The sequence below is a fragment of the Trichogramma pretiosum genome, unplaced genomic scaffold (genome assembly GCF_000599845.2).
Source record: "Trichogramma pretiosum strain Unisexual culture from Peru unplaced genomic scaffold, Tpre_2.0 scaffold102, whole genome shotgun sequence".
Classification (NCBI taxonomy): domain Eukaryota; kingdom Metazoa; phylum Arthropoda; class Insecta; order Hymenoptera; family Trichogrammatidae; genus Trichogramma; species Trichogramma pretiosum.
The window spans coordinates 281,654-302,421 of NW_019640799.1; the positions used below are offsets into that span (position 1 = coordinate 281,654).

The 20,768-nt window shown below is 37.7% G+C and overlaps 1 protein-coding gene across 1 annotated transcript in view; it reads right to left on the minus strand.

Moving 5' to 3' along the window:
* Nucleotides 1-19,093: 19,093 nt before the first annotated feature.
* LOC106653318 overlaps nucleotides 19,094-20,768 on the minus strand; it is a 42,344-nt gene continuing 40,669 nt past the window's right edge. The window contains exons 16-18 of the mRNA XM_023458597.1: nucleotides 20,449-20,756; nucleotides 20,171-20,369; nucleotides 19,094-19,423 (exon numbers count right to left, since the gene is read on the minus strand). Coding sequence (XP_023314365.1) covers nucleotides 19,259-19,423; nucleotides 20,171-20,369; nucleotides 20,449-20,756 — 672 coding nt within the window. The 3' untranslated portion in view covers nucleotides 19,094-19,258. The remainder of the gene's footprint in view (nucleotides 19,424-20,170; nucleotides 20,370-20,448; nucleotides 20,757-20,768) is intronic.

Below are 20,768 nucleotides of genomic sequence, written 5' to 3' on the forward strand. Positions count from 1 at the left end.
AATTTTATTATTCATAAAGCTCTGGCCGTGAAAATTTTTTTATCTCTCCCGGCGTACGAGCAAGATTTGGTCAAGTGCGCCGCACTCATCGGCAAAATATTTTACCGCAGTACCCTCGAAGCCATAGTTCCTCGCCACGATCCATTGAAAACGGCTTCGGGTAAACTGTCATTCATAATTAGCAGTTAAAATTTGAAAAAAACAATTACGCATTTATGCAGGTATACACAATTTGATGAAAAGTCGAATTTTCAAATGTACCGCACAGCCGAATCGTTGCTGCGAGGCCGACGAACTCGTTCTTTGCTATTTGAAATCGACGACTACTTTCTCGGATATGCTTCACTCGCCACGATGTCGATGTCACTTGCAACGTAAGGAATTTCGCGTGCCATACTCAATTATGTTTTATCACGACTATTTTTTATTATTTACTACCTTTTTTGACGGTGCCAGTGTCAACAGTAATAAATTTAAGTGATCATCCACCAATCATACATTTATTTTAGACATTCCACTGATGGAAAGTAACTTGCCGACCTACGCTTACTGCCGGTTAATGGAATTTAAAATGTCCCTGTTTCGGCGTACCGTTCTTCAGCACATCGACGAAAAGGACAAAAAACACCTCAACACAATGATAATTGAAATAAATAATAGTCGATTGAAGAGGTGCAAAGCTTGCGGTGGAGAGCCATTTTTAACGATACCTGGTTTAGAAAAGCTTGTGAGTTTTTAGAGAAAGCAGTAAAATGAATAATGGCACAGAATATAATGTTTCAAATATGCTTTGGTAGCACAAATCTGTTAAAATTATCAATGAGTCTACGATGAAAAAGAGCGATGTGGTTACTGCGAACAAGAGTCGGAAATCTATATTGAAGAAGTCTGACCAGAATTACAGCATTCAGTCACCAGACGAAGGGGTTTCAAACGACCAATTTTTCAAACGTATGCCATATGAATTTAATATTTATTCATGTATTTATTATTTCAATCATTTGCATTAGTTTTAATAATTTTTACTCCATAACAAAGCCAAAATCGATCAGAATCTGATCCAGTTTTCCTGCTCTGATCACGGGGTGCTGCCCATAATAATCAGTTCATTGAAGCAGTACAACAATTTGAAAAACTTCGAACATATTGACTACAGAAACTGTCAGTGTTTGGCTTTGATCGAATGTATATTCATAAGACTCAATGATCACGTAGACTCCATTGAAAAATATTGTAGGTTTTCAATTGAATGCGTCCTAATAGTTTTACGATGTTAAATGATAAATCAACAAATTTTCAGGTAGCAGTGAGAAACTGATTGATTTTGCCATAGAATATGCCGCAGCTCTCATTCAATTCGATCGACCGGCTTTCGCACTGAAACTTTTAAAACGAGCGGAAACCAAAACAGATGTAAGTTATTGGTAATTTATTCAAAATATTTTACTAGAATTAAATAGACCATATGATCTTTGGAATTGTGCTTTTTTAGTAAAATTGTTCGTAATTTTAGAACGAAAAGCCCCATCGCTTGACTCTATTTCTAAGAGGATTTCCATACTCCTGCCCAAAATTAAAATTTTCAAACAATTTTTCTTAAAATCCTACTGAATATTTCTCCAAAAAGTTTTACGAGCTTCTTCATTTTGAAATTCTCAAAGAGGCTTTTTCAGTTTAAGTTTTTCAATCGTGAGCCTAAAGCTGTACATTTTGTATGCGCTGTACGCACTGCGTAGTCTGGCATCCGCTTATTCATAACAAAAACATCGTTTTTTTCACTTCAACTTTAAAAAAAAAAATCTTGATTTTTTGCAACGTCAAGCGCTATTTTACGATGCACAGGCTGAAAAATGAGGGTTTTCTTCTGTAAACCCTGTATCCTTCGATACCCTAACAAATTAACTTTTGTTTATAAATAACTCACGAGTGTGGCCATTGCATAAGACAAATATTAAAACTGTCATACTTTGAGATAAAATATCTCGAGATTTTGAAGCGTAAGCTACATAAATAATTATACCCTTGAATTAAGCTTGATTAAATCTATCAAATAGGGTAGGTAGAACTTTTTTCAATCATATTATATTAAAATTAAATGATTATACTCAATGGAAACTAGCATGAACAAATAAGTAGCTTTGGCTAAACCGATTAAAATTAATAATTGACTCTCATTGAAAACCCAATAACTAAGAAAATAATTATTTAGACTACAAATTTTCTTTCCTACGAGAGGATCTTCTTAATTGTTTGTTTGGTACACTTTCATTTCATTTTGTCTTATTTACTGGTACATTTTTCAATACTTTTCTTACTCTCTTGGATTTGGTGCTTACATTTTGTTTATCCTTTTGGATCTGGCGCTTTTGCTCTTTTTCTATGTCAATACGCTCGACGTATCGGGAACGAAAAACGTCTTGTAAATTTGGAAGCGGGAATCAACCGTATCATTGTTTGATTAAAGGACAAACTTGACGGATAAAGTTGCGTAGCTCATCAACGATCTCCCAGTTGACATTTTCTGGAGAGGAACTTTACCAGTGTACTTATTGAATAAAGTTCCAATAAGTATCCCATACGGTTGTGAGGCTTTATTGATACTCTTCGATTTGACACTCGCCAGTGCGTCTCTCAAAACTTATTCTGTGTATAAAAATCTTTTTCGATAGGTCCTTTTTTCTTGTCCTCCTTTTTACCCCTCGCATTCTTTTTCACGTCTCTACTAGGCAGTACATAACCTTTACACGCAAGCAGAGCCCGAGGCGAGAAAGTAATTTAAGGGAAGTCATACGTACACATACATGTACTTAATGAAAGCGCTGGTCAGGGTACACCGAGCAGTTCACAGTTTAAGAAGGAATCTTTACGTTTATTATTAAATAGTGCTTACTTTTGATTAACAATTTTAATTAAGGTTTACTCAATATTGAAATTCCATTTCTGTCAAAAAAGAACCCAAATTATAAACTATGTGATATTCGTTAACTCGGATGTCACACTATATCAGCTTGAATCGACATTCAAATTTATTTATCGCTATAACCACGCCATGTAATTACTGTTGGCACGTGAAAATTCATTTGAATTTTGTAGCGTGCGCGAGCCCAAAAGCCAAAGCGCAGTATCGTATGCGCACTGCGCAACGCACTTATTGGAGTTTTAACTAGTTCGAAAAATCAAATCTACTTTTTCTAAAATACATGCTCAATCATAAGCCATGTACGTTACAGACATGCAGTCTTTGTAAGTTCATGAAGCTGTTCACACCTTCCTCTCTTCATCAACTTTTCTCAAGTCCAAGTGAGTCATTAGTTTCGACCACGTGTTCAGTAGTAAAATCCAACTTTATCATGGCACAAGACAATTTAAAAAAAAATGGTTCCAACGAGAGAAACATAAGAGATACCTTGAACAGATTCAGAAGGAATATCCTTCGAATAGATTTTAAACAAATGAAGAAATGTAGATATATGATAAAACGTGAAAGTCCATCTACACTTTTCAAAATTGTATTGGATGAGAAGCATTAAAGTTCTTGAATTTCAACAGCAACGCATGAAACTCAATATTCATAGAATATTAATAGATGGAAAGTCTGCAATTCATTATTTGTTCAATCTCTACTACAAACACTAGGTTAAATGTGGGTGTTACTGCGGTTTTTTTAGGTTGTTTTCCAACCTTCGATATTAAACGTTGTAAAAAGATTTGCCTAATATTTTTTTTTACGTTATTGTTCAGGATCTCGGCTAAACAATTCAAATATTAAAAATTGTTTAATTTCAATTTAATATTACTAAACAGTACTTGGGATGCCCTTTTTTACGTTGAGATACAATCCAGCCCACTATCTCATCCTTTTCAGTTTTAGTAAAAACTGTTGAACGTCCTGACCTGTCGCTTTTATATTTTCCTGGTTTTTGAGCTTAGATTGTTCATTCAGGTACCTTGAAAGTCCGTGAAGCTTCAGCGATGGTAGTACCTTTTGTGACGGCTTCAACAGTCATTTTTTCTGAGCACTAGATTCACTTTGGTTTTATTATTTTTTACTGTAAGTTTATTAAATAAACATTGAGATTGGCAAATTGCGAAGTCATAGATCTATGATTATTTGGTTATGTTACCGCAGTAATATACACATTTCAATAACATAATGTACCTTACATTGTATCAACGAAAAAAAATAAAAAATAATTTTAAATCGATATAAAAGTTAATTGAATATTTTCTGCATCACTTATGCTTACTGATAAAATTATCACTTTTCTTTCCAAGTCGATGCAATGAATCAAATCAACTACAACAAAATGTGTCTAAACACAAAATTTTTAAACTTTTTTTGCTTGATTCCAAGAATCACATTTTAAGAATGCTTCAACAATAATTAACTTCATTGTTATCTATTAATTTTCAACTCATAGAAAGAAAAAAACTTACTTTAAATACTGATATAGTTAAGTTACAGTCATATGCATTTACAAAATCATAATATTAGTTTATTTTTCTCCCGTATAAATTACTATTTTGAGGGAGTTGAAAAAAAGATAGTCATTTCAATAAAATGTTTTTTTATTGAAATATTTTTGCATTATATACAAAATTATAAACAGGTCTGCTCAGTCGAATATTTTTTTCTCTCGACTAATAGTGAATTACATTTCTATTTTTCCACTTGTATTGAATCGAACTCCTTTGTGCCTGTATATCTCTTCTATGAGGTTTCGATTGACAAATTAGTAATGTCTTCTTTCCGAATAGTTATGTAAAGATTTTATTCTCAGAGTATGCAGTGTTGGTCGGTTAACATAAAAAATGCCGATTAAGGCTTTTTTATTGAATGCTGTCTGGTTTGAAGAAACTTCATGTGTCTGCGGCACGTCGCCTGAAAGATTATTTAATCATTCTCGGATTTCATTTCGAATTTTGTCGTTCTTCAGGATTGCTCTGAGTTTTTCCAACTCGTTCTCGTGGCTACGAACCACCGAGTGAAGTGATGCACGTAGCAGCGTTTTAATTCTGTAATTATCTTTCTTTTTCGGTGCATTTCAATTTTTTTGCGTAACAATTCGATCCATTGGCTAACTTTTTTATTTCGCTCAAAATCAAACGAATTTTTCATTGTGCTGCGGGTAGAATTCACAAACTGCACGTGATGTTGCTTGCCAGATGATAAGTGTGGCTGTTGAGTTTTCAATGATTCGTCGAATAGTTGATTCAGATAGAAAAGTAATGCGAGGTCACGATGATATGATTTATAAATCCAATGATTTATTTGAATCACTTTTGAAGTATCACTAATTCACACGTGCAACTTTTTAGGTTATGAAGTGGGTGCGCTCGCTACTACTGCTCGATATTATCTGTCTGGCGCCTGTCTCTCTGACGGCCTCTTCGGCAGCGCTATGTAGCTTAAAATTCTGCTTAGCCGGTTTTTTATAAATCGAGATAACTCAGAATTTTGGAATTTTAAGCTAAAAAAATGCATCGTACAAAAATAGCTGTATCTCAGCGAATTTTGCGAATTTTTAACTTCTGAAACCGGCGTTAGAAAGGTGAGAAAAAAACCTACGAGATAGTTTCATGCAATTATTTTAATAGTTGATTCTACTTAGCCATTTCCTGGAAGAAACTAATACACTTTTCGATTTTTCAACTTTTCGTAATATCGTTTTTTGGGATAAAGTCGTTTTTTTTTTTGTACGAAAATAATTTTTAAGTATACACTTATATATACGTTTGGATTTGTCATACAAAATCCTACATTTTGGCAGCATCGAAAAATTTTCTAGATTTTTTCTGTTTATTTGACATACCCTCGAATATGATCTTTTCGAAATTTATGAAAATAAAATATCGAAAAAGTGCATTTTTTTTAATGTTATCGTACTCTTACACAGTACACAATTAAAATCTTATTTAGCGATGCTGTCCAATTTTTGCACTACGTTTTTTAATTTCAAAAAGCTATCGACAGTTATTCATAGCATCTGGTGATATCAGGTAGACGACGAACTTCATGTTTTTAGTTTAACTAAAAGATTCTACCGGTGCTTGCAAAATTAAAAAAAAAATTTCCAAAACGAACCGGTCTAGTGTTTAACCATCACAATTGACGATTTCACTCATGTTAAACATTATTAAAAATGTTAATATTAAAAATAACTATACCACAGTGAAACCGAAAAAATTCAAATGCGTAAAAAGTAACTAACCCAGCACATGTCTCTTGGATTCGTTCGTTACTTTCTTTCACCACATGCTCATAAATTTCTCTTTTGGGAAATCCACTCTGGGCGGTGCTTAGTCAACCATTGCCACTTACGAATGCGCATTTCCAAGTAAAGTACACATTTTCGCTGTCTGCGCATCCTCGTAGTAAGTGTTCCGGTAGAGGGCGCCTAGACGATCTCGTTCCCCAAAGCATCTCGGTGCATGCGAATGCAGGTCGGGAGTCAGTACCCCGTACAGCCACCGACGTGTGAACAACGCAGCGAGACCGCCTAGATCGCAGCAAGTGATTTCAGTGAAATAAAGTGTATAACAATTTTGATAGCGACAAAATGACGTCCAAGTCCGATTACGAATCCCACGAGATGTTCTACTACGAGAGCGGAAGCAGCGAGTTGGTCGTGAACGATTTCGAGCCTGAAGCTGCAGTGGCGGATTTCCAACGAGAACAACTCGAGAGTTTGAAGAGTTTGTTGCTCAAAAAACCCAACTGGATCCGTCGCTTGAAGAAAGAGCGATACGACGTCCAGCAACTGTACTCGTTGATCAGCGATTGGGACGGGCCGCTTCCGGATCTCCGCGGCATCCTCCAGGCCCAAGAAATCGAGCGTCTTCTCGTGGAGTGCGTCAATTTCACCGGCGGCCGCGAGTACAACTATCCCGGCCAGATAATCATCGAGTTCGTCGCTCGAAGCGGCTACAGGGACCAGCCCCGAGTCGGTATAGACGGCGAGCCGCTCCAGTATCGCACCACACCGATACATCAGGCCGCCAGACACTTGTTCGTCAACAGAAATATCGTGATCCGTGAGCTGTTTAAGATTTACGATCGTTTCGACGTCAACTACACCGACGATTTTGGATACACGCATTTCCACGTGGCCTGCGAGAGTGGACGGGCCGACATCGTCGTCAAGTTCCTCGAGGCCGGTCAAGATCCCGATTGCCTCGTACCAGGCACGGGAGATGGGCCGCTGCATTTGGCTCCCTTGGGGAACAGCAAACAGGTAGTGGCAGCGCTGCTGAGAGCCGGAGCCAATTCGAACTCGACTAACATGGATGGAAGGACACCTTTGCATGTGATTTGCAAGATAAACGACGAATACAGCTTCATAGACGAGTTCTTTTCAGTCAACGACGAGTTGGATCGGAAGATTCAGGTCGATGCACGAGACAAGCTAGGCAACACGCCTCTGCACTTGGCTTTAATGCGCTCGCGCGGCAACGAGACGGCAGCCGAGTATCTGTTGAGACGTGGCGCCGATCCCAACGAGATCAACCAAGATGGACTTACTGCTCTGCACGTCTGCCTACGGAAGGAAGACGAAAGTTTGGCCAAGACGTTGTTCAAGATCTGCGACGATGTCGGACGGAAGTTGCTGCTCGACGACGGCGACGAAGAGGGGCGAACACCGCTGGAAGTGGTCGTGGCGAATATCTTCCCAGACCTGGTGGATATACTCCTGGATCGAGGCGCCGGCCTGTCGTGTTTTGTTTTTCCCACGCTCGCTCACTTCACCGAGAGACTCAGGCTGTGCAGGCTGCACGAGGATAATTCGAAATTGAGACTGGCCTCGGGTGTTCTCAGCTGCGTCGAACGCCTGGAGAGGAGAGGCTACAAATTGAGCCGGAGCAACGCCTTGACGATCATGAAACTATTGACCAGGGAAAAAATGTTCCTGTCGGCGGATCTGGAACAATCTTGGTACGACGATGTGCAGTTCGCCGTCGATGCGAAAAAAATAATGCTGAAGCCGGACCTGTCACTCTGCGACGTGGTCCGGTTACGAGAAGAAGAGCTGGAGAAACGACTCACTTACATGGACTACTTTGAGTTGGCAAACTCGGACAGATTGTCTAATTTCTCCGTAGTATCCAGAAAGGCTTGCACTCTGAGTCTGTGCGAAAAATTGACGAGAGGATTTTTTCTGCGCTGGGCACTGGATGCGTTTTTGGAGTTGAAAGGCGACGACTATCCCGATCTCTCCTGCGAAAGGCTCCTCGAGAATCTAAAGAACAAAGACTTGCATCGCGTTTGTTTGGCGAATTTGGACGAAATGCCTCTGGGACGATATATAAGTTTGTTGACAATACTTTTTAAATGTGGATATTTTAAATATAGTAATTCAAATAAAAGAAGTTAAAAAATAAGTATTGTATTCTTTGATTGATAAGTACACCATCATCTGTAAAAATTTTCTACATTCCTTTTCAGATATCTTAAAAAATGATTTCTTTCCAAAAATAGGGGTTTTTTCTGATTCTAGATCATGGATCATCTGAAAAAATCTGAAAAGATTTGAGAATTGAATTAAATTTGATAATGAAAACATCAACATATAAACGATGAAAAATCTTGAAAAATTTTAAAGAAAATTATAGAAAATAAAATCTTAGGGCTTAAAGGGGGCTTGAATATTTTCTATGTTTTATTTATAGTAATAAATAGACTTTAAAAGTGATAAAAAAGTATATAAAAATATTTTTTTTATAAAAAACAGATATGATATCCTTTTTCAATAGCTCATTTGAAAGGTTTTTGTCCTCTCAGATACTTTCAAGCAGTTAAACACAATTATTATAGTCTAAAGATCTTCAATGATAAGCATTTGGATATCTAAGCTGTTTGCCACAAGATTTCAAGAGAGAGCATGAATCTGTTTTTTCCTTTATGAAGTTTCATTTTGTTCAAGCCACCAACGCAACCTCAAGCATATGATGAACTTTAACTACTTGTACATATAATAAACTGATTCATTAACTGTTTTCACTTTATTATATTTATTTTTGTCTTATATGTGGTTTCATTTTGTTCAAGTCACCAATGCAACCTCAAGCATACAATGAACTGTAACTACTTGTATGTATAATAAAATGTTGCATAAACTGATTTCCCTTTATTATATGTACAAGTAGTTACAGTTCATCATATACGTGAGATTGCGTTGGTGGCTTGAACAAAATGAAATCACATATAGGATAAAACAGATTCATGCTCTCTCTTGAAATCTTGAGGCAAACAGCTTAGATATTCAAATGCTTATCGCTGAAGCTCTTTAGACTAATATATGAGTGCATTTAACTGTTTGTAAGTATCTAAGTGGACAAAGAACTTTCAAATAGGCTATTGAAAAAAGATGTTAAATGTGTTTTTTATAAATAAATATTTTTTCACTTTTACAGTTTGCTACTGTAAATAAAACATTAAAGTCAAAAAAGAGAAAAGGTGAATAAGATTAAAGAAAAAAATTCAATCAAAGAAATGAAATCTGAAGTTTCACCTTTGGCGTTTTTATGTACTACATAATATGTAAATTTATACTGATACTTAATTTCGTTGAAAATTCTCCTTAACTTACTTAAGAATAGAAGTATACTTGAGAACGTTTTACTTGAGAATATCATTCGAATATGAGAATTTTTTAAATAAATTTCCTGCTTAGCGTAAGAATGTCAGTCAGATAACTTGTCTCTAAAATGTCTCTATACAGCTAAGGCACAGTTTTGCATCATTCTATTATTTTATATTCTATTTTAAAGCTATTCAAGTTCAATCCGTGACAATTGCATTATCTTATTGTCGTACCTGAAAAATGTCTCGTTTAAATTATATAACAATTGTAATGCATCTTAACTCACGAAGTGAGTAATCAAAATCAAGTGTCATATTCGGCATGCAATGTATTTAGCAGCGAAAGAATATAGTCATCGAGCTCTATGCGTGCTAACTGCTAACTAAACACGTCGCATCTCGCTTTCTGTCATGCGATATGTTTGCAATACTGCAATGAACCAGGAGGACGGCGCACAGTTCAGTTAGTGTTGCGCCGCGTGTTGAGTCGTGTTCAGTTCAGTCCGTGTCCTACACTCCACAACGCCACAGCGTAAAACAAAATAAAATCGCATCGACCACCGCGTGTTAGACAAGTGACCAAGTGAAAAAAAAAGTATTCCAAAAGATAATAAGACAACAATGGCCCGAGACCACGACCAAGAGTGTTTGAAAAGATTGAAAGCCATGCGAGAGGAGGTCAATTGGGAGATTGAAAACGAGCGACATGAACTTTTCGATCAAATGCATCCCTTGATGAAAATGTGGGTAGGCCGGCTTCCAAATCTCCGGGATATTTTTCGGCCCGAAGAAATTGATTGGCTCCTTACACAGGACATGAAGAGAGGCATACCCATTTTTATCGACTTTGCTATTAGAACCGGCTACAGAGACGAGCCCGAGGTAGACGAAGCCGGCGAGCCACTATTGCGTCGTACCACTGCACTGCACTCGTTCTTTAGGTTAGGTTGGGAATTTTGCATCGGGCCACTATTTCGAATATACGAAAGATTCGATGCGAATTACATCGACGAATCTGGACTAACGCACTTTCATTTGGCTTGCACTGGAAAATGTTACGAAGCCGTTGAGAAATTTCTCGAGCTCGGACAAAATCCCAATTGCATCTGGCAAGGTGATTCGCCGCTACATTTGGCTCTCATGACGAGGGTCTCTCTTCAGATACGTAAAAATGTGAAAAACAAACAAAAGGTGTTGAAATTGTTGCTGGAAAATGGGGCCGACCCAAATTTGGCCAATGAAAATGGATGGACACCTTTACACATCATTAGCACGAGTCCGAGTGACGACGACATGCCAAAAACATTTTTCGAGATCACAGATGCAAATCTTCAAACCGTACATATCGACGCAAAGGACAAGTAGGATCGGACACCTCTTCAATTGGCCGTGGCGAGTCTCCATCCAAACGCAGTCAATGTACTATTTGCTCGTGGCGCTGATCTCTCTAGCTTTATTTTTCCCACCGAGGATTACTTTGGCGAGGCCCTAGAATCGAAACCAAATGAAGATTATAATCTTTTGCTGGTATCTTCCGCTCTGGCCGTCGTCGAGCGCCTAGAGACAAGAGGATACGAATTGGACCAATGCGACGCCCTGACGATCATGACATTTTTCTCAAAACGCCAATTGTTCAATGAGTGCGAGATAATGGCGCGAAGATTTTTCCGAAGATGGGCACTGGATCCTTTCATGGAGCTGATACGTTACAGATTGCCAATTATCTGCTGCGAAAGAATCATTGAGAAGTTGAAGACCGAGGATTTGTTTCATATTTGTTTTTTGGCTTGTATTGAAAGTTATGAATAAATTGGATGAGTTTTCTCATTTTTACTTCAGAATATTTATATATTATTCAGCTCCTACCACAATGTTATACCAGAATATGCGCATAAATATAAGTACAGTAAAAAAACGCACCTACATCAATGTGAAAACTTTAGCTTTGCTTCATATTTTAGTGTAGGTTCGATACCATTGATAACTTACTTTCGTGGGTAACGCTCAAATATTTTGTTTAAATGACAATGAAAGATATAAAGTCGAAAAATTGAAGAGAATTCAAGATTATTTATTTTGTTTGAATGTAATTTCATTAAAAATTTTTAGATTTTCTTAGTCACAATCAAATTTAGAATTTGTAAAAATAGAAAAAAACGTCTACACATATTCTGAAGGCTACGACCGATATCGGAGTCTAAAATGCCGTCTTTAGCACTATTTTTCCACGTACTATAACATACCAACATTTTCAAAAAAATCCGCGGACCTTATCCACGTGTTTGTTCAAAACATTCTGAATTTGACCCATACATATTTTATGCTAATTCAAACGATCGTGTACTCATCAATAAAAAAATCGAAACTCATTCTTTCAAATTCATTTATTTGCATTACATGTAAACAAAACAACATTTAATTACAACGAATAAAAAAAAATTCTTCAAAAAAGCTTATGTCGACATCACGAGTTTTGTACTTCAGCTGCCAAGCAAATATTGCATAAATCTTCGTTCGATAGTTGTTCGATGTTCATCTCACAGCAGAGAATCGGCAGTCGGTCGTGTATCAACTCCATGAAAAGATCCAGGGCCCAGCTCTGGAAAAATTCTCTCGACAGTTTCTCGCATAGATGTAATACACTAAGTTTTTTACATTCTTCTTCGCATTTGTACAAATAGAGTATCAAATTAGACGAGCAAGCAAATTTCCAGTAGTCCTCGTATGTGAGTAGTTTGGCCGCATCTTCGGGTCGCAATCGAACCACTTCATCGAGCGACAGACTCGGACGTATCCGTATTTCTTTTGCGACCTTTATGAACGTCGTCGTACCAACATTTTTTAAGATCAGCTGAATTCTCGAACAATTTGTACTCGGCGAAAAATTTCATGATCGTCAAGGCGTCAATTCGCTTCAGTTGATATCCTCTATTCTCAATTTTTTCGACGGCGGCCAACGCGCTGGACGCCAGTTTCAATCTGTCATTGGACGAAATATCCGATTTAATCGATTTATATCTTTCGGCGAAGTAATCATTTGGAAAAACGAAACTAGACAGATCAGCGCCATGTTTGAAAAGAATATCAATGCAATCTATCCAGAGATTCGCCACGGCCAACTGCAATGGTGTCCGGCCCAACTTGTCCTTTGCATCGACCTGTATCAAATGATTTAATTCGTCGCAGACATCGAAGAATAGCTCCAGTGCAGCCTTGACATCATAACAATATCTGTATCTATTGTAAAATACGTGCAAAGGTGTCGATCCTTCGTCGTTGGCCGAATTCGGTTCGCGCCTTTTCTCAATAGCATTTTAATAACATAATCGTTGCACTGGAACACAGCCAAGTGTAATGGTGTGTTACCGAGTTTGTCACGAGCATCGACCAGCAACGACTGTTGTTTTTTCTCGGCGATCTCGAATAACGACTTCAACATATCGTAATCATATTTCTTGCTTATCAACAAGTGCAAAGGTGTCAATCCATCCTTGTTGGCCAAATTAAGATAGGCACTTTTTCTCATCAGTGGTTTAGCCATTCTCATATTGCAAAAGTGTTGGTCCTTACCAATCAGATACAAGTGAAGTGGCGAATCTCCTGTTTCTGGCCAGAGGCCATTAAGATCCTGGCCGAGCTCGAGAAATCTCTTGATTTCGTCGTCCAAGCCATATATGCAGGCCACATGGAAATGCGACAGTCCAGATTCGTCGATGTAATTTACGTCGTATCGGTTATAGATCTTAAATAGTGAATAGATTACGTAATGCTTTATTTTAGCCGCAATATGTACTGGTGTTGTGCGTCGCGACGATGGCTTCTCGTCTCCATCGAGCTTGGGCTCGTCTCTGTAGCCAATGTAAGTCAAGAAGAAGATGAAAAGTTCAAGTTCTTCTATATATTTTTTGTCTTCAAAAAAGTTGATGTAATCCATGACAAGACGCTCGACGACTTCGGAACGAAAAACGTCTTGGACATTTGGTGGCGATCGAGGATCACATTTTCTGATTAAAGGATAAATTTGACGGATAAATTTGCATCGCTCATCTACGATCTCCCAATTGGTATTTTTTTGTAAACTCTTCAATATTTTTCATCAAAACTTTTTGTACACTTGTTGGACATGTTTATTGTTCAGCTCAAACACAAATCACAGTCCTTAATAACTTGAAATTTTTTATATTATTTTTTTTCCACGAGAATCACTTGCTGTATCTATTTGATGTTCACGCTGCAGCGTCGTCACCTGTACTGATCTTTTACACTCACTACGATCTGTATAGAGAATTAAAAACTCGTAGGTGAAGCTAAATAAAAGATAAAAGTAGCTATGTACAGTCAGAGTCATTGAATTCGGTATCGATTAGAAAGTCTAAATCCAGCATGGTGAGGGCTACACGACCGAAAGACAATACGAGGAAATAATACCAATAACACATGTCTATAGGCACAGGCCCCTACTTCACTAGACGCACACTTTTTAATTGTTCAACCGAATTTGCTGACTTTTAATTCGGGTGTCAGTAGGAAAAGCATAAGAGAAAGTAGAAATAATACAGAGGCACTGCAACTAAGCTGCTTCTACACACAACTCGACGCCTCGATCATCGAATGGCTTTTTTCTTTTTTTTTAACAGGAAACTCAAAAGAAAACTCGATGTAGTCGAGTTTTTCGAGAAATCGTACACTTCAATTGTGGATCATGGTTGACCAATGTATTTATTTTTTTATTATTTTTTGATTGAAAGATCCAAGTACGAAAGTTTAAAGAAAGCGAGTGTCTGACTACCAGCTATCCGAAAAAATAAATGTATTTCGTTCCAATTTAAATTATTCGAAAACCCAGCCCGTGACAGTATAATACAATAATTGACGCGATGATCGTGCGAGCGAGAAAATATAGAAGAGGGTTTTAAAGGAAAAGTATATGATAATTTGTATAAAATTCATATTTTGAGCAGTGCCACGAGTGTCCATAAAGCAGGTGCCGAGGTAAAAGAAAAATTAATTAATAAATAAAATTAATTTTGGAAAAGTTTCATTTCTGATGGCTGTCTTCACAGCTAACTTAATATTTTAGATTTACTTTTTCAAATTTTTTAGATATTATTTTGCATTGTATTCTGAAAAATAATTAATTTAATTGATCATAAATATTTTTCAATTAGTTACAAGATTCGGTGATGAGTTCCGAGCCAATGAATTTGATTTGTTTAAATGTGACTGAATTGAATTTTCATAAATACTTTTCAACTCATTGTAAATTTTGGTAGTTTTGACTTACACCTACTGCACAAATGAATCTGATTTGACTCAACGTTTCCGAATCAATTTTTGTATACATACTTTTCTCTTTATTGTTAATTTCGGTAGTGAGTTCAGAGGCTGGCTGACGCGGCCTGAACTTACACTACCTCAATCAACAATCATTTGCGAATGAACAGAATCATATTTCACGCAAACATACTTAAATGTAATGATTCAAAATCATTTTAATTATTCAAAAATATCTATTCCATAAATTCAAGTACGATCATTCGGATGAATTCTGGAAAATTCCCATTATACGAGAGAAATTGATCAAGAAAAGCGTAATTTATCGCTTGCGAGGTAGTCTGAAAAAATAATAACAATGAACTAGCTAAAAGGCTCACAGAATAAAGTATGTATTTATTTGATAATTCAGGGAATGCCAATGCGCTGCTTGGAAATTACATTCAAGCGACGATCAACTATCTCGAATCGGCGTCGATTTACTCCTACGACTTGAGCATCAGCAAAGCATTGATCAATTACGACATCTTTTTCGAGCAGATGCGCCACAAAATATGGTGGAAATTCAAGCAGCCCAGATCGCTCAAGTACTTCGGCGATCACGGTTTGATGGTGGCGAGACAAAATTTGGCATCGTCCTTGAGTCACGTGTCCTTTGTTTTAATGGTACAGGGCTCGCATTCGATTTTTCATTCGCGTCGATAATCACGAAATTTATTTGTGACCCGTACAGTTGAACAAACAACACAAGCTGGCCAAATTATTATCGCTGCAGAGCCTACAAATGGGATTTTCCAAGTACAGCTTGACGGCTTTCAACGAGCTGTGCATACTCTATCTGGCCTCGGTGAACGTGTACAAACAATCGGGAGATCTGACGTTCATCGACCACGTGGAAAAGTACATGCTCAGGGTGATCGACAAGAAGAAAAGCTGGAAGAGGAGCAACGACTTTTACATGCTTGCTCAAGTTTATTTTGCTACGATGGAGTGCTGGTATAAAAAAAACTGTCCCATCTCGATCGGTCGAAATAATGATTGACATTTTTTTCGTAGCTTGTTGAAAGGCAACTTGAAAAAAGCGACCAAGTACGGAGAAATGGCGCTGCAAATATCCAAGACCTTTCAGATTTTGCGGCTGACGTTCGAAATTCTCCCGCTCATGATGCAAGCTCTGGTATACATGCAAACACAAAACAACACACAACACACAATAAACTCGCGGGAAAGATTTGTGACCGGCTCTCGATAATAATAGCCAAACATTTATACCTCGTTCTCTCTCTCTCTCTCTTTCTTTCTCGGTGCAGATACGTCTGAAGCTGATTTGCAGAGCGATGGATTTATTGCAGCTCCTACGAGACATTTCACTGGAAGACATCGATAAATCAGCCCTGACTTGGTATTATGCATTGTGCATGGACTTATTACTGGATGCCGGAATTTTAATAGAAAGTTTTGAGGCTTGCTCGGCTTACGCTGAAAAAATACTCGGTTCGTATGTAGACTATATAGGTATTATTATTTCCCATAGCGCAGCTCGGATAATACAATGCTTTAATCAAACGTTGCGCTCGATATATAAATCGTGTAATTGTGATTGACGGTAGATTTCAATGCGTTTACTGGTGTTTTAATACGAGAATATGAAAAGGAGTTTCTTGGGTGACGGTTTCAAAATTTAGTTGAAAATTTTTATTTCTCAATTCTTAGAAAAATAAATTATTTTTCCTATGGTATGATATTGAAATAATTTCAATCGAGACATAAATAACGTCGATTATTAACACCAAACTAGTGGTCCGTTATCTCTACACGCTGTAAATTCAACTCGATCGGTTTTCCCCGAGAACCTCCTTTAAGTAGTCGTATTATGCGACGCGTGTATGCATTATCTCCTTCTCACGCGTCAACGGCGTAAATGGCATTTACAAATGATTTTACATATTCTCTCTCTCTCTCTTTCTCTCTTGGTAAAATAGGAAAGTCTGATGTATGCGTTTATCGCGACTCGAACGGCTTCAAACGCCTCCTGGTCTGTCTCTGGTCGTGGCAATTGCGGAAGTACTTTATCATACGCACTTTTACATATTACCGATTGTCCGTCGCGTTCGTATGTAAGATGTAACTCACGCGACAATCATGAAAATTTTCAGGGGCTATCTCAATACGACGATGTTCGTGCGGAATTTGGACTTTTACGCGAAAGATGTCAATAGTTCGGATTATTTTCAAATTATGACCCTGCTCAAAGTAAGCCCATCTATTTATTACTATGAAAATGTATGCTCAATATTTTATTAAGGTTTTAGAATGTCACTTGATTCTGCTTCTTCGATGTGTCAACTTGAAAAAAGGCCAGCACATTAAAATACTTTTAAGAGACATCGCAATTTTGATGGATACTTTGAATGGCATACAGAAAAAATCACACTGCATAAGATCTCAATACTACATGCTTTTGGCGTATTTTTATTTAATGCACGATCGAACTGAACTATTAAAGTCTTATTTACGAAAGGCCAAAAAAGCAGCCGCGACGGAATGTAACAAAATGTCATTGGCGACCATCGATCAGAACGAAAAAGTGAGTAGGTCAAAAAAAATGGAATCAAACACACATCGATTACATGTATATTAAAATATATTAAAGTTGCACAAATTATGCAATATAAATTGTAAAAATTACAGTATAATATAATACAAGATTTGTTCATTACAAAAAAATAAGAAGGATGATTATAACAATTTTTTTATTACTTTTTTCTTGGCATATTATAGACTTGGAAAGCGGAAAGTTACAATGACATGGCTTGTTACTGGGAAGAAGACGCTGATTCGCGGAGCAAGATCGCTTGGCAAGACATTGCTGCGTTCGACATGGACAATTGGTCCAAACTTCTTTACTCTCTTCCGGTTCCTCATGCTTACATATGACAAAACCATTAAAAAGGATACAAAAAACTAGTCGATACAAATGTGGACAAGGCAGTTTTTTTGTCTTCGAATCATCTTAAACAGTAAATCGATAATATTTGTGATTGATATAAAATTGTTCAAGTTTACTTATCTGCAGCCCATATGAGGATCATCTCATTCAATCGTACTTTGTTTACTACCAACTTGACTGCGTTCGATTTCATTTCGTAGGCTCAAAATCGAGGCAGTCTATTCATCTTTAAGTATATTTACAAATAATCTCAATAGTAAATTATATTCTTTAACTTAAGATTCCAATTTTTTGTAAGATTAAGGCTTTCAAAATGCTTACATCAGTTCGTAAATCTACTTATAAAAAAACTAACTTATCAAATAGAACGTCTATTACAATAGAAAATTGCTTGTCATTTTTCTTGCATTGTCTGAGAAACTTGTAAATCAAGTTTCACACTTCGTGTTACATGAACCGTAGTACACATTTTTTCACCGCGTGAACTTCATTCTTTAAATACATTTTGCTATTATTAAGGTTTTTTACTGCAACTATTTCACTTTTCAAGTTGATTATTTTATATAGTTCATTCAAATGATATCTTTTAATGATGATTTTTAATCTAATAAAAGCCAGAAAAAGAATTTGTTTTCTTAAACGTAAAAGTTAAAATAGGATTCGAGTGTTTTGAAATTTCTTTATCATGATTTTTATAAGAATCATAGACTATGAATGGTATTTATGGAATAAAGATAAGAAAAATTGCTTGAATAGGCTAAAAATTAAGCTTATATATTACATTCATCAAACATTCGTACTCGCAGTACGAATCAGTTTTGCAGTAATTCTCTAAGGTACCTAATAGCTTAGAGTTACATTATAAATCATCTTACACTTTCCTTACAATTACTCCAAACAAAGGAGTCATCGTTATAAGGTTAATAGACTTTCAGTATCAGTTTCAAGTTAATTACGAATTCGGAATATCGTTGCCACGAATCGATCATTCTGGCTGGATGATATTCCGAGCGAAAAACTTAAAAGTGATACGGAGTTTTGGGAAACCATTTCTTTTCCTATTTATCTTATTACACAAGTTGAGAAACGTGTCTCACGCGCATTCCAACTCAATCTTCGTATATAAAAAAATCCTAATTGTTTAAATCATTCAAAAAAAAAATACTTTCGATGCAACAATCTTTTGACGAACACGTATACACACGCACACACTTTTTCCTCTTTTCAAATTACATTCGGCTTACTAACGAACATTCCTATACGGGTCGTGTATAATATAAAATCGACGTCGAGCCGCTGCGAGAGTGGGCCAACCATTTCGTTGTCTTCGTCGTCGTCTACGTTGTTGCAATTAAAAAAAAGTTTTGTCGTCGTTGCACGTCGTCGCCCCCCGCTCTCCGGACGTGGGAGAGCGGAGTCGTCGGCGAGCTCGACTCGCTCGCGAACGGTCCCGCTCAATCGTGATTCTCGATGTCGTTGTCGATGCGACTGCTGCGGATGCCCGTCTTGCCGGTCCACGGGTAGATGTCGGGACAGGCCTGGCACGTTTTCATGTATCTCACTCCGCTCTTGTGCCACAGGTTGCACACCTTCGGGTTGTTGCACTTTTTCGGTCGGTCCTGCGTAGAAGAGAGAAAAAATTTAGTACATTACTCCATTATAAAACTATGCATAATGATAAAACATTGTGTTGCGTGGTTTGCCCAATGTCGTACTCTCGGGCGCGGGCGTGTTTCTATAATAGACAGAGCGGCGCTTATGGTATATAATATTTGGGAACTTTTCTCGCGCACCGCCGCAATTTTTCAATTTTCGTAACTCATCGTATAGCCTCGCGTGCGGTTGCTAAACGCGCGGATAAGTGATACTTTGTTTGGATAATTCACACTTTGGCGCGTGAGAGAATGTAACCGAACGACGAAGTCATTGCGCGCGGGTGGGTATATAGCATCCGATCGAGAGGCCGAAATATTCCGTTGAGTAATTAATAAAACGCTATTCGTTTTTTAACTTTTTAAATTATTTTAACATTTCAATATCGATGTTCAATGGTTGAAAATATTGCGCGTGTGAATCAACATTTTATCCATAGATCTCTGAAGGCTTTGTGCTGTTTCGATAGCTCTGAAAGTTGATAATTTATGTCTCGCCTATAAAGCGAACTATTCTTTCTTCAATAATTGGGTCACGTGTAAGGTAACAAAAAAAAACTACTCTGGGAAGAAATGATGCAAGCAAAAATGATTCTTTATTTTTTGCGCTAGTGTTGTTTGCTTACACGCCGCGAAAGTGTGTACATAATAGAGTTATTAGCGGATATCTCGGGACGATCTTAATGAAGAGAAAAAAAAGAAGGCATAACTTACTTGATAGTTGCATCCGAACGGCTCGAATCTGTCGAGGAGGGATATCGGCGTGGGATTGCGGACCCACTGGAGCGCCTGCCAATTCGTAACCACCCAGACGTCGTCCATGGCGACGATGGTGTCGAGGAAGGAGATGAAGCCCTCCTTGTGATGGGGCTGGGTGAACCAGGCGGCGTGGTAGAACAGGCCGAACGGAGCCCTACAAAGCAGAAACGATCACAAAATTATTTTTAGTTTTGAGACAAAAAAAAGTATAGGTATAATCTATCGATACGAACCTGTTGGTCGTGTAGTGCCTTTCGAAGTTCTTGATGAGCATCTTGTAGACGCCGTCCGAGGTGGGTGGATTGCTGCAGGCGTCGCCCATGGAGCAGCGTCCGCCGTTGAGATCCTGCCACATGACCATGGGCACCTCCCACAAGCCGGGATAGGAGCGCGTGGGGCAGGGCGGAATCATGCAGTCGTGGAAGAGCTTGTAGTCGAGGGTGTAGGGCCAGCTAGGCGGTCTGTTCTCGTAGATCGGCATCGACGAGTCGTACGTGAAGTTCGTGTCGTACAGCATCTTGAACATGTTGTTGCCGCCGACCTGCGCGCAGAA